General features: G+C 42.4%; 1 protein-coding gene across 1 annotated transcript; it reads left to right on the top strand.

The window, feature by feature from the left end:
• Window positions 1-2,806: 2,806 nt before the first annotated feature.
• dnajc1 (DnaJ (Hsp40) homolog, subfamily C, member 1) lies at window positions 2,807-12,675 on the top strand. Its single transcript, XM_063219089.1, has 11 exons — window positions 2,807-3,112; window positions 3,935-4,036; window positions 4,549-4,595; window positions 5,661-5,826; window positions 6,008-6,105; window positions 6,209-6,402; window positions 7,525-7,691; window positions 8,071-8,190; window positions 8,804-8,852; window positions 9,697-10,289; window positions 11,372-12,675. The coding sequence occupies exons 1-11, from the start codon at window positions 2,966-2,968 to the stop codon at window positions 11,438-11,440; spliced, it is 1,752 nt and encodes a 583-aa protein (XP_063075159.1). The 5' UTR covers window positions 2,807-2,965; the 3' UTR covers window positions 11,441-12,675.
• The last annotated feature ends 421 nt before the right edge of the window (window positions 12,676-13,096 follow it).

The following is a 13,096-nucleotide window of genomic DNA, read 5'->3' on the forward strand; positions in this document are numbered from 1 at the left end:
TGGTGTTGTCAAGCTCTTTGATTTGATGTGTGCACAGCACCCATATATTTTGAAGATAGAAGCCAGAAGATTATTTGCGTCACAGTATAATAGCCTGTCATTCTTCAAGGCTATCGCGTGTATTATTTATATGGACCAAAGTGGCATCACTTCCAAGCATGTAATGGTTATCTGAGAAGTGGTCGAGGTTTGAAAAGCGGGTCTTCCTGAAGCGGGTCGATGACATGACTTGGTGGGGGGGTCAATACAGCAACTCCTCGCCTCCCTCTCCAGCAACTTATGAGTTTTAGTCTTGTCCCAGCGGCATGACTGGCTGTGCAGAAAACAAAGTGGAAATTGGTGGGTTCTTTCTGTCTCTTTTTTGAACGCCATGCCCCCCTTGGACTTAACTGCCCACAAAGTCTGCGTGTGGAGGTAAACGCGTTCGCACGCCTGTAACCAAATTCATCCAACCGTCAAGTTTCCGTTACCACGCTTTTCATCCCATGCGAGTCCATCTCATCATCTTCCAGGGACGCCACGAAATACTTGTTTAGGGAATAAAGCATGTCTTGTGTACAAAATGCTGACTTGAACGCATCAGTCATAATTCCCTTAAAATATGTTGTTAATCCATCATGTTCTTGGTGACACTGAATGTAGCCCACCACTCCAAAACACGCTTGTTATGGCACGCCGTCTCTGACGGATATAGACTACAATTTACTACGGATATATGTATTTACGAAAATTACTCTTGATGTGGAATCATCCCACAGACGTCAATTTCAACACACGACTGGGATATACTGTTAAACTCACCATGGTATATTGCCCAACTTAAAACGTTTCGAGTAGATCAAGCCCTGTAAAGACCGTTGCGCAAACGCACAGGGAAATATTCTCTAAATATAACCATCGGCCAAAAGCGCTGCATAGTTGTTGTAACATTTTATTCTCTCTCCACCAGCTAAAGGGGCTATATACACAAAAAAGTAAAATTGAGTTAATCTTTAAAATATTTTCTCATGTTAAAGACGCATGGCTCCACAGATAGGGTCGAGCAAGTCATTGTTACGGGGTAGTCTCAATATTTAAAGCTTGTGAACAAATCAGCATTTTTCTGGATATCATGCTCCTCCTCGCTCGGAGTGGACTAACTTTTGTTTCGGCGTTTTGGCACCTTGCTATTCCATAATCCTTGACATTTAAAAGGCTTGCACCAATCACGAGTGTTATTGGCTTCCACTCACTGTTATGGTAACCACACAAAACACCTGCCCTTTGGATAGGCTGCGTCTGTATATAGAGGCCCATGCAAGAGCTGTTGGGCATTGGTTATAACAACATTTATGTCAGTCAGAAAATGACAGTTTGTCTGTTTGTAGACTACTATCTCGTGCAACGATGTTGTGTATGCTATATATTTGCATTTTAATAAGCGTTAGGTGCTGCGGAAAGTGTCAATTAAGTTGCTGCCACGAAACCCCAGCTGCAGTCTGGCAAGGACAATATGAAGTGTCAGTTAGAAGCCTTGAAAGGTTATTTAATTCTCACATTGGACTTTCAAGACTTATCTAGTTTTCAAATCAGCCTCTGCCCAATAAAGTGATTATCTTCATAGTGTAATGGTATGTTGTGCAGATTTTAAAAAATATATACATTATCATTATTATCATTACAGGTGAAATATTTCGTCTTACGCCATTTTATTTATTTATTTATTTATTTATTTTATTGTTAAGCAGAGGTGTGGGCCTATTTGTCATTCTCCATACACTCCATAGGCTCGTTTTAAATGCGACTTTAAATTTCCACTAAAGTGTTCTAATGTCTGCTGGTACCCAGAAAGTAAATTGTTGAGAAATACAGATAGCCTTCAAGATAGTTGCTCTCTTGCTGTCGTTAGATTTAGGCAATAGAAGCAACTGTAGATGAATATTTAATTAGCCTATCGCAAGGTCCCTGGCTTGTCAAAATGCATTTTGTTTCGATATCTGGCGCGCTGGCTCTTCACGCAATGGCATTATGATATTATTAGTATATTGGTGCCAGATTTATTTTGATGTATGCGGTATCCTGTGTTCCACTGGTCATGTTTGAAATGTGATTATTATTGTAGTGAATAGCCTATTCATGAATGTGCATTCAGACATCTATAATCATTCAGACTTGTACCAGAGTAGGCCTAGTCAGAGTATGTCATCCTTGGTTTGAATATCGACTGTCTGACCTATGCGTTACTGTCCCTCTCTTACACAGTCCGGAATGTTGGATCGGGTCTGCAGGTTACACCCAAACTTAAATAAATCATTTAAACATATACAGTATAGATATTGAGCGTAAAAGACTATATCTGCGGAATTATGTTTCAAAAAGTTACAAGGACTAACATCTGCGGTGCGCTATGATAAAGAGTGTGCGTAAAAGGGCACGCATGTCCGCTGCGCAGGCATTACACTAAGGTCAAATTAAAGTCATGACGAATATCCAGGTCAAAGTCATGTCAGTTTTCCATGTGATTTAAGCAGTGAAACTTCTTTCTTCTGTGATGTTTTGGAGATGCTATACACAAACCAATCTGTATCTCATTTACGGATGAACGGGGTGGCCGTATTTGTTCCAGGACCATGGTAATTAGCCACCAAAGACTATCGGGAATACAGTATAATGGTGTGAGTGGCGCGGGGTAGTTTCTGAGAAGCGAAAATGAAAGAAGTGGCGACGCTCTGTGGACGACTAGTGAGATGCAGATGCAGAGACGATGGGGGAGGAAATACTGTGCCAACAAGAGCCATATTGCTACGTTCCCTTTAAGAGCAATAGGGAAGCGGTAGCCACGTTTGACTTCAGTAGGAAAAGAGTATGCCTCGGCGTGTAGGCCCGAGTAAAGATCTTGTATATCAGCTGTTTGGCGGATCTATCGCAGTTGTGTTGGTGGAGGGCCTTACCGGTGTTTTTTTAATTACAAGGGAGACCTACAAGAATGACCTCATCATGGGTCTCAACATGTGTTTTACTTTTCTGCCTTTCTATCGGGAAACCAATCCCCACACTTGCATGGGACCTGGAGCTGTTCGATCTCGTAGAAGAAATACCCCAAACATTTTATGAATTCCTGTCTGTGGATCAGGTATCAAAACTGCTTACGCCGTGTTGAACCTTTTGTTTATCTACGCGTTGTTTAGTTGCGTTTTACGCATCATTCAGACTTGGATCATGGTAGTACGTCTCTGATAGTTTTAATGACCTGTCGTCTCAGGACCACTCAGCGGTAGTGTGCTTGTTGTAGCTACACTGTGGTGTGTTTTGTTACCTTGTAACAGCTGCGTTTTAAACACTCGTCTGATTAGCAGTGAAAGATCTATTGATGATCAAGCATCGAGGATTGGAAAGTCTTCGGCTGGATTGTCACTTGACTTTGAAGACTTGTCGTTGCAAGCAACCGGTATTTTTGTAATTGGTTTCAAGCAGAAGTAGATGTAACATGTGTGCTACGTGTACATCAGTGTTACGCTATACGACGTGGCGTTAGTACCCAATGGTGCTGATGGACCACTTGTGTGAGAATTAAGCTGATACGAAATGGCATCTCCGTGATTTCGAAAGTTGGCCTTCCCTCCTTTGAAAAATGGAACCACCAGAATTTGAATAGTCGCCAGTATGCGTCTCCCAAATGGCTGGTATACCGGTCATGGGGATGACATTACCCTGTGTCCATATTCTCCTGGTGCATGGCGACAGCTAGGCCTCTGATGTAGTGTGCCCTTTATTTGACTTAATAGTATTCAAATGTATTTTGTATTATTATTTAGTCCTAGGTGGCACTAGTGACATGAGGCAGTGGAGAGACACCCCTGATCATTCATTCACCTGCTGTATGTCCCATTTCCACTAGTCTTTCCTCTGCTGTACTCAGTGTCTGTATCTCTGTCTGTCTGTCTGTCTCTGAAAGGATGCTTCATCCGCTGATATCAGGAAGGCCTATCGAAGGCTGTCCCTCGTACTGCACCCAGACAAGAACAAAGATGAAAATGCCGAAACCCAGTTTAGACAGGTAAGCCTGCAGACTGTTATGGTTTCCTTCTGTCTCAGATGAGGCATTTGGACATGCACCATGAGCCTCACGTGACCATGTCTGGCACCTTTTGAATCCTGAACATTTCCATGCACTCTGTTTCATACAGTGGCATAGACATATCAAGTCAAGAAGGCTTTATTGTCAATTTCTTTACATGCGCTGGTCATACAAAGAATTGAAATTACGTTTCTTACTTTCCCATGCAGACATGGACATAGACTTTAGGTGTGGACATAGACAATTAGACTGAGACAGTACACATACATTACACCTAGAGTACCAAATTACACCTAGAGTACCTATTTCGACGTGACTGTTTTCTGAGTGAAACTGATAGTCGTATACCTGTTTAGCTTCAAAATGGGACTACAACAGGAAAAAGCCTAATTACAATCTTCATACCCTGTTTCTATGATCCTCTCATGAACATGTATCTGTAGGAAAACGATGTGCACTATTTAACGGTCTCATTGTCGTTACGTTTACAGCTTGTGGCCATTTATGAGGTCTTGAAAGATGAGGAAAGGAGACAGAGGTGAGTGGTTCCTTTTTTCTGAAAAAAAGTCAATCCACTCAGTTGGCATATGTTTACAATTCAGTGTGTCGGCACTTTTGTTGAAGTTTAAACTATTTGGTTGTGCCCTCTATTATTGATGTCTTCTTGATTCCGTTGAGTGATATTGAATGCTATCAGTGCAGTTTGGAAGTAAAACACTATACTGACTCAACACTACACATGGCTAGCCAGGCCAGTGACATCATGGAGAGAGAAATTTGCCACTGTAGCCTAGGTACACAGTAATTGCCATTGTCTACCACTAAGCGATGACTGCTGAACTAAACACTGACTGCTGAAATGCTGTCTGAGTGATCATTACACGCATGAATATAACATGCATATAACATGCTAAATCTGTCACCGTCAGCTCATGCCAATGCACATTACTTTTATACACACAATCATCCTCAATGCCAGCAACACATTGTACATTAGGACTGTAACGATACACTCAACCCACGATTCGATTCGTTTCACGATTTTTGACTTACGATTTGATACACCCCACGGTTTCTGAAATGTATCTCATTTGAAGCTTGGAAGCATTATCACATCAAACTATATGGTTGTTTTCTGGACTGAAGGATGACAACATTTTTAAAGGGCATATCACAATACTGTCTTCTTACATCAAGATACTGTATCACGACTCTGAGTATTGCGATTTCTCGGTTCGATCCAAAATCATTACAGCCCTATTTTACATGTACATGACAGAATTGCAAGCAAGATAATGACTAGGGGTGTAAATAATAATAGATATGTGACGATGCATTGATCCTACAGCCGATGATCACATTGTATCGTATTGTATCGCGGGGAATTCCAAAGTATCAAAAATAATTGAATCCTAGCCTATGCCCAATGCCCCAGCTCCATAACATAACAGAAATGGAAAAGTAAGTGGAAGTATCGAATCGAATTGTATCCTGGGCATTTTTAAGTATCGAAAATAATCGAATCGCTGCCTTAAGAAATCGATATGGAATCGTATTGCTTTACACCCCTAGTAATGCTATCATCCTCTGTTCCCGTCCACAGGTACAATGACATCCTGGTCCACGGGCTTCCTAACTGGAAGCAGCCCGAGTACTACAGCTGGCGGGTGAGGAAGATGAGCAATGCAGAGCTGGGCTTAATCCTCTGCCTGATCTTGACCATAATTCACTATGGAGTCATCTGGGCGGTCTATTTTCAAAATCTGATGGTGAGTCTTTCAGATGCACGTCAGGCCTACAGTTTGCGTTGCTTGTATCTGTATTTACCTGTAATTCTGTCGTGAACTATTTTTGAAAGGTGCTGTTTGAAATAACACACTTATTATGCGTTATGAACCGTGTTAAAAATGTATCATCAATACACACTTATTCTGCCATGCTCCTCTTTAGGATGAATTCATGGTCAAAAAGAAGAAAGACAGAAAGAAAAAGGGCAGCAGCAAGGGGGCGGATGAAATGAAGGCAGTTGGTCAAGAGAAGAATGAGAGGTAACACTATTCTGTCGATGTCAATGACACTTACAGTATGTGCAGATCACTGGCAATATACTGAAAAAAAACTAAATTCCCGCCCTCTTGATTCACCCTTCAGGTCTTTCGAGAAACCCCAGTGGTATGATATCCTGCCTTTCAAACTAAGCATCGGGCTGTACCTCTTCGTGAAGTCCCTCCCTCTTATCATTCAGGAAGCGAAACAGTACTATGAGGACTATAAAGAGATGAAGCTGAAGGAGAAGGAGGAAGCCGAGGCCCTGGCGGCTGAAGAGGCCCAGCAAGCCCAGCAAAGTGAGCCATGAGTGTTTCTCGTGTGAAATCTCAGTCGTCAGTTTACACAAGGAAGAGCGCGACACTGCTTCTTCACGGTTCACCACTTTTTTGTATTTTTCTTGGTGCTGACGCTTCGGCACTTAGGCCTTCATCAGAGTCCACTTCATCCACTTTGATGAAGGCCTAAGTCAGTGTTGCACTCTTCCTTGTGTAAACTGACGACTGAAGTACCCTGAAAAGCTGCACCTGGTGAAAAAGAAGCCTTCGAGGTGTGCAGGCTCTCACAAAACTCTCATGTGAAATCGGAAAATAAAGTCAGCGACACCAAGCTCCTGTTTTCTCCTTCTTTAATGTGACGTTTCGAGCAGCATGCCCTTCATCAGACATTAAAGTAACAGAAACGGGAGCTTGGTGTCGCTGACTTTTATTTTCAATTTTCATGTGACTTTGCTATAGTCCTGCGCCCAATCTTTTTGAGACTGATGTGCATGTTTTTTTCCTTTGTTACACCACTGTGTTTCTCATGTACAGGGGTATACTTGTGTAACTCTGGGAGAGGGAACATTTTGTTGTTAAGCAAAGCAGTCTGTGATTGGGGCTCTGCTTAAAGCAGCTATTTGCTAAAATACCAAAGTTACATTTCTAATAAGCAAGCATTTGGAAATGTACATGGTCACTTTAAACTTTAAAACCTTCCTCAATTCTGATACATCCCATCTTTTCCTATCAACCAAGTGTTGAGCAGTGAACTTTTGGTCAAGAGTTTGAACTTGCATCAGAAGTTTCCTAACTGATACAGGGGTTGTGGTAGTGACTGACCAGGGGTCCTCTTCCATTCTTTGACTGATGTGGTCTGAGCATGGTACAGTTCCCTGGCCGACGTTGTCATAGCAATTTGTTTATGCCTTGGTGGGTTAAATGTAGATGTTCAAATTTCTTATGTGCCGTGATCAATGGCAATCCCTCTTTGTTGTCAAAACAGAAGAAGAAACAAATGAGGCATAGCAGAAATGATTTCTGTTTTTTCACATTTCAAACTGAAACGTCATGTCCGACCGTCCTTAATTCAGCGCAGCAGCAGCACCACAGTATTGATATGAATGAATCAGCGTTGTTTTTGTTTATGTTTTGCATCTGCAGAGGAAAAGTATACCAAAGTGAAGAAGCCCAAGATCGAGTTCCCCGTCTATGAGCCCAGCACCTCAGATGTGTCTTTCGCAGCACCATATGATCAAGGGACATCCATAGAGGACATCGAGGACCAGATGGACGACTGGTTAGAGGACAAAAAATCTCAGAAAAAGAAAGTGTGTACTGCACTAACTCTTCCTCTCTACAATTCCTCACCAACTGCTTGAACCCATTTCAGCCTAAGCCTTATTTGGGAGAGGGTGCCCTCTGCCTATTAAATCCTAAATATCTCAGCCTCCGAAGGACATACAAACATGACATATGTTGCATTTAAAAGCTAGGACCCTCGTTTTGCATTAGAATGCGTTCATTCAGCTCTAACATACCCACAAAACCCTAAAATCTCAAGAGCCGGAATGCAGCGTATGTGGGTCTCCAGGCTAAAATGGGTTAAGTCATAACTTGCGTAGCATAGATAGGTCCCCTGTTCTACTTTTCCTCTCTATAATAGCTCACCAACTGACTAACTAGATAATGTTCTCTGTTTACTGTCAGAACCCTGACTGGACAGACGATGACATCAGCCAGCTCAGCAGGTGCATGAAGAAGTTTCCAGGGGGCACTCCTGGACGATGGGAGAAGATTGCTCACGAGCTAGGCAGATCCATATCAGACGTAAGTACTGACTGTGTGTGTGTGTGTATGTGTGTGTGTGCATGTGTGAGCATGCCTGTGTGTGTGTGTGCATGTGTGAGCGTGCATGTGGTGTTTTATATAGAGCATGCATCAAAGTGAATGTGCAAGAACTGTTTGCACATCATTAGTGTGTGTGTTAAATTTGAAGGTCACACAGCCTCATACACATGATGTGTAGACTACACTGGTGGTTCTAGATGTGCTTTAGTTATCTGTGAGTCTTATCACTTTCTCTGTGCTGCACTATTTTCCTGTACGTGCAAGGGCGCTGGAACACATTTGAAAGTGGTGGTGCATTTTTTTCTCTCATTCTTTATTTCTTATCAATGTTACTACTGCTGCATCCACTCATTTGTCTGTAGTAAAAGTTGAGACAGCCTCATTTAGGGAGCCCAAAACTGGGGATGCAAATGCACCACTGCATCCCCCTTTCCAGCGCCTATGTGTACGTGTCCTGTCCTGTTATGTGTGGAGCACGTTTTACAACATTACAGGTTGGAATTTTGACCTTACAGAACATCTCATTGAATGTCAACAGTATATTGGCTCAACTACATAACATCAATTGCTGCAATGTATCCATTCTACATAGGTGACTGCCAAGGCCAAGCAAGTTAAAGACAACATCACCACCACGCCAGGTGAGACTGAATGAAAAGAGAAAAAAAACATTGCACATTATATGACATTACCAGCCTGATCTCCAAAAATTCCGTGCTCCTGGACACGGATGTTAAGGACACGAAATGGACACGCTCCTGGACACGGAATTGTTTTCCGTGATGGGCACACGGAAGTGCTTTCTATAGGCTATTACCACAGCAATGTGTTAACTCTATCATTAGAAAATACATACCAAATGCTAATCCTAAACAAAATAATGCTCTAGCAATTTAAGTTGTGCCCTGACCAAAACATTCCCTAACCTTAACCTGTCATTAAAGACATATTTTTGAGAAATACCTTTTCCAGTTGGTTGCTAGGCTATCAAATTCATATAATGAATGAAAGAAAAGTAGCTGTGCCCAGACCAAAACAATCCCTAACCCTAACCTGTCAGTAAGAAATGTTTTTTTGAGAAAAGGTATTTGAAATTAGAAAAATCCTGAGAAAACACAAGACTGTGAAAACATAGAGCTGTGGGAGTATAGAGAGAGCACTTCTGTGTGTCCATCACGGAAAATAATTGAATTTTGGCAAAATCCGTGCTCCTGGACAGGGATTTTGTGTCCTTAACATCCGTGTCCAGGAGCATGGCATTTTTGGAGATCATGTTGGACATTACACATTTGTTTTACATAAATAAAGGTCATTTTTGGAGCACAATTGGCAGTATGCAGACCTTACTTTCCATCGTCTGCCTCCTGCAAAAAGTACTTTGGAAGTGGACGCCCACCACCAAAAACGAATGTTTTGATACTGACCACTGGGATGTCACCACTTTTGTCATGGGCGTGTCCTCTCTGTGGCCTCTCTCTCTTGCAGGGATGGTGAAGCTGTCCAATCTGAAAGGTGCCGCCGGCCTTGGCAAGGTCTCCAAAGTACCCGACGCCCTGATGACCCAGCGGGAGGAGCCCCCGGCAGCCGAGGAGGTCACGAGCATCGAGAGCTCGCCAGGAGACGGCGGGGAGGAGGCGGAGGGGAAGACCCTGAGGAGGAGGGCGAAGAAGGGTGCAGCAGCAGCAGCAGCAGCTGCAGTAGGGGCTGGAGGAGGAGGAGCAGGAGCAGCAGCAGCAGCATCATTAGTAGTAGTAGTAGGAGGAGGAGGAGGTGGAGGAGGAGGAGGAGGAGGTGGGGGGGCTGTGGAGGATAAGCCCAGCAGGAGCAGGCGACAGAGGGACTTTGACCCCAATGCGGTGGAGGAGGACAGTGAAGAGGAGAGGAGAGCACAGCCCACGGCACCACAGAAGGAGAAGGAGAAGGAGAAGGCTGGTGCTGGTGCAGCTGCTGCTGGCGCCACAGAGGAGGTTTGGACCCAGAACCAGCAGAAGCTTCTGGAGATGGCACTGCAGCAGTACCCACGGGGCACCACAGAACGCTGGGACAGAATCGCCAAAGTGGTGCCCGGGAAGACCAAGGTGGGTTTCACATAGCCAAGGAAGCGTGCCAGATAAAAACGCTGTCTGCAAGTTGAAGAGATATCATCACTTGGAATACTTTTACATTGCATTGGATTGCTAAGCCAAGGAAGAGTACAAGATAAAACGCTGTCTGCTCGCTGAAGAGATATCAGTTGGAATACTTTTAAATTGCATTAGATTGCATTGTAGCATACAATACATAGTTTACTAATAAACAGTGTTACTCATTTGAATTAAGTTTTTCATGAATTGCTTTTCGTTTTGCACGAATGTCCAGCAGGACGCTATTTACTCCCATGGAGTTAGGAAGGACATCAGGGGATATTGGAGACAGTAAATTATGTCATTACTGATGGTGTTGATGTTTCCAACCAGCCGGTGTTTGATTTTGTATTATCTTATCTTATGAAAACAATGGTCGTTGTACACTCAGAACTTAAGATGACCTTAACCCATTGTGTCCAGGAGCGACATATACGCTGAATTGAATGATGATTGATGAATACATTCTAGTGCATAATGAAGGTTCTAGCTTTAAAATGCAACTTATTTCATGTTTTTATGTGCTTCGCAGGCTGAGATATTTAGGTTTTAATAGGGAGAGGGCACCTTTTCCCAAAAAGGGCTTAGGCTAAAATGGGTTAATAAAGGCGTGAGCAGGGTTGCCAGATGAGACTGGTGATTTCCAGCCCAAAAGATGCACAAAACCCAATGTGCCCAATTTGCACTAAATTCTATTCATAACTTTGCAGGTAAAAATGGGTAAAAAGGGCATTTGGGTGGGTTTTTCTGCAGATAGCCATCCCAAACAGCCCAATTGGGTGGGAAACAGCCCAATCTGGCAACACTGGGCGAGAGCCAAAACGTTGGTCTCAGTAAATGTACTGCATGAAGTTCTGAGTGTGTGGCGACCATTGTTTTCATAAAGTTTACTCTTGACCGCTGTGCGCACCACACGGTGTGCGTTTACTAAAACCAAAGAAAGACTTATTATCTTCTCTTAACCTTATGTATTCAATTCAATATATCCTGACCAGGTTTCGTTTTCCCCCTTTTCTCCCCCCATTTGTCTTTTTCAGGAGGAGTGCATGATTCGTTTCAAGATGCTGGCAGAACTCATACAGAAGCGAAAGCAGGCCAAGAGTTGACTGCCCTCTGGTGGCCGTGTTGGGTTCTGACTTTACCTCTCACTTGTCTGTCATGTGCCTTATGCCCCACTCAACACACACAGAGGGTGCATTCCAATATGCAGGACTCCCGTCCTCCACTTGTGCTTGTGGCCTCGCTGTTTTTGCTGACGCCCCGCCTCCGTGGAGAAAACAATCAAGTTTCCTTGCTGTCAGCGTAGCCACAACAATTTTGGGGAGACTATTCTTCATTCACCATCCCGTTTGCAAATGAGAAAATGACATTAGAGTTGAGCTTTTGGGAGATATTGAAATACAATGCTGTTGTCGGTGACGTCATCACGAGGAGGCAAGTGAGCAAGGGAGGACGGGAGTCCGCATATTGTACTCCACCCATAGAGAGCCACCGTTAGCTAACATCAAGAGTTTCCAAGGCTCTACTTGTTATGTAAGCCTTAGTATTGTACTTCAGGAGAATTTAACATCTCCGTTGAAACCAACTGTTGCAGTATATACTGAGAATGGTTTTTATTTATTCTTTGTTTTGCCTTTTCATTCATTGTCTTGGCTCCCTATTGCACCATAGTTTATCTGTTTTCAGATATAATGTGTGGGAAACTGATGTGTCAACATTGTTTAAGGTGTTTTTATAAATCTGTGAAAATGACTATTTTTCAGAGGCATTATAGAGCGTGTTCATTCATTCTGCATATTTGTGTATTTCATATTCATATTATTGACAATCTCACATTATCGAATATTGTCTTGAGAGAAAATAAGATATGGGCTTGAATCAGTCACAAAAGACTGGAGTGCATAATAAATGCAACAAACATGTTGGGGTGTGGAAAGAATCTTTGGGTAAAAATGGCAGAACTATTATGAGAGAAATATGAAGTGCACATGTTTGAACGATGATACTGTATTTAGTTAAACGTGCAATCTTGGTACTTACCACAGTGCTTAATTGCTAATGCATTGCATTCATTGACATGTACTGTGTATGTACTTGGACCCCAAGTACATGACAACGATTGGAATACATTAGGCTTGGAAATAAAAAAAATACACTATAGCATTGGACATAGACACAGACTGGGAAATATGTCAGTGTAAGTTGGCCTACACGTGTTTGTGTCTGCCGTATTCGTCATCTTAAGCAGTTCAATGTCATCAAGGACATTACATCTCATTTGTGAATAGTGCACGGCAAATGTCCTTCACTGGAAAAAGAAGCTCGAACAGTTCTTCCTTATTGAATGAGCTTGCTTATCCAATGAAGTACAATGGCCTTTTTTAGACTAAGATATGGGCTTGAATCAAAGTCATAACAGGAAACATGTTTGCATAATAAATGCTACATGCATGTTGGGATGTGGAAAGATTCTTTGGGGGGAAATCAGAGAAATGTTATGTGAAGAAAAAGGTGAAATGTACACACAAGTGCTATGATAGGATTCACTTACGTGATTAAATGCATTTGAAAGCAGACTTCGGAGAGCAAAACTACACTATAATAGTATTGGTCTTAATAGATAGCCCACTGGGGAAAATGGTCACTGCATGTGTGTGTGTTTGCCCATTCATTAGTGCACATAAACAAGACTACAATAAGGTTTGTACCCAAGTCCATTTGTGTAATATATATATATATTTTTTTAAATCTCAAACAATATA

The sequence above is a fragment of the Engraulis encrasicolus genome, chromosome 16 (assembly GCF_034702125.1).
Source record: "Engraulis encrasicolus isolate BLACKSEA-1 chromosome 16, IST_EnEncr_1.0, whole genome shotgun sequence".
NCBI lineage: Eukaryota > Metazoa > Chordata > Actinopteri > Clupeiformes > Engraulidae > Engraulis > Engraulis encrasicolus.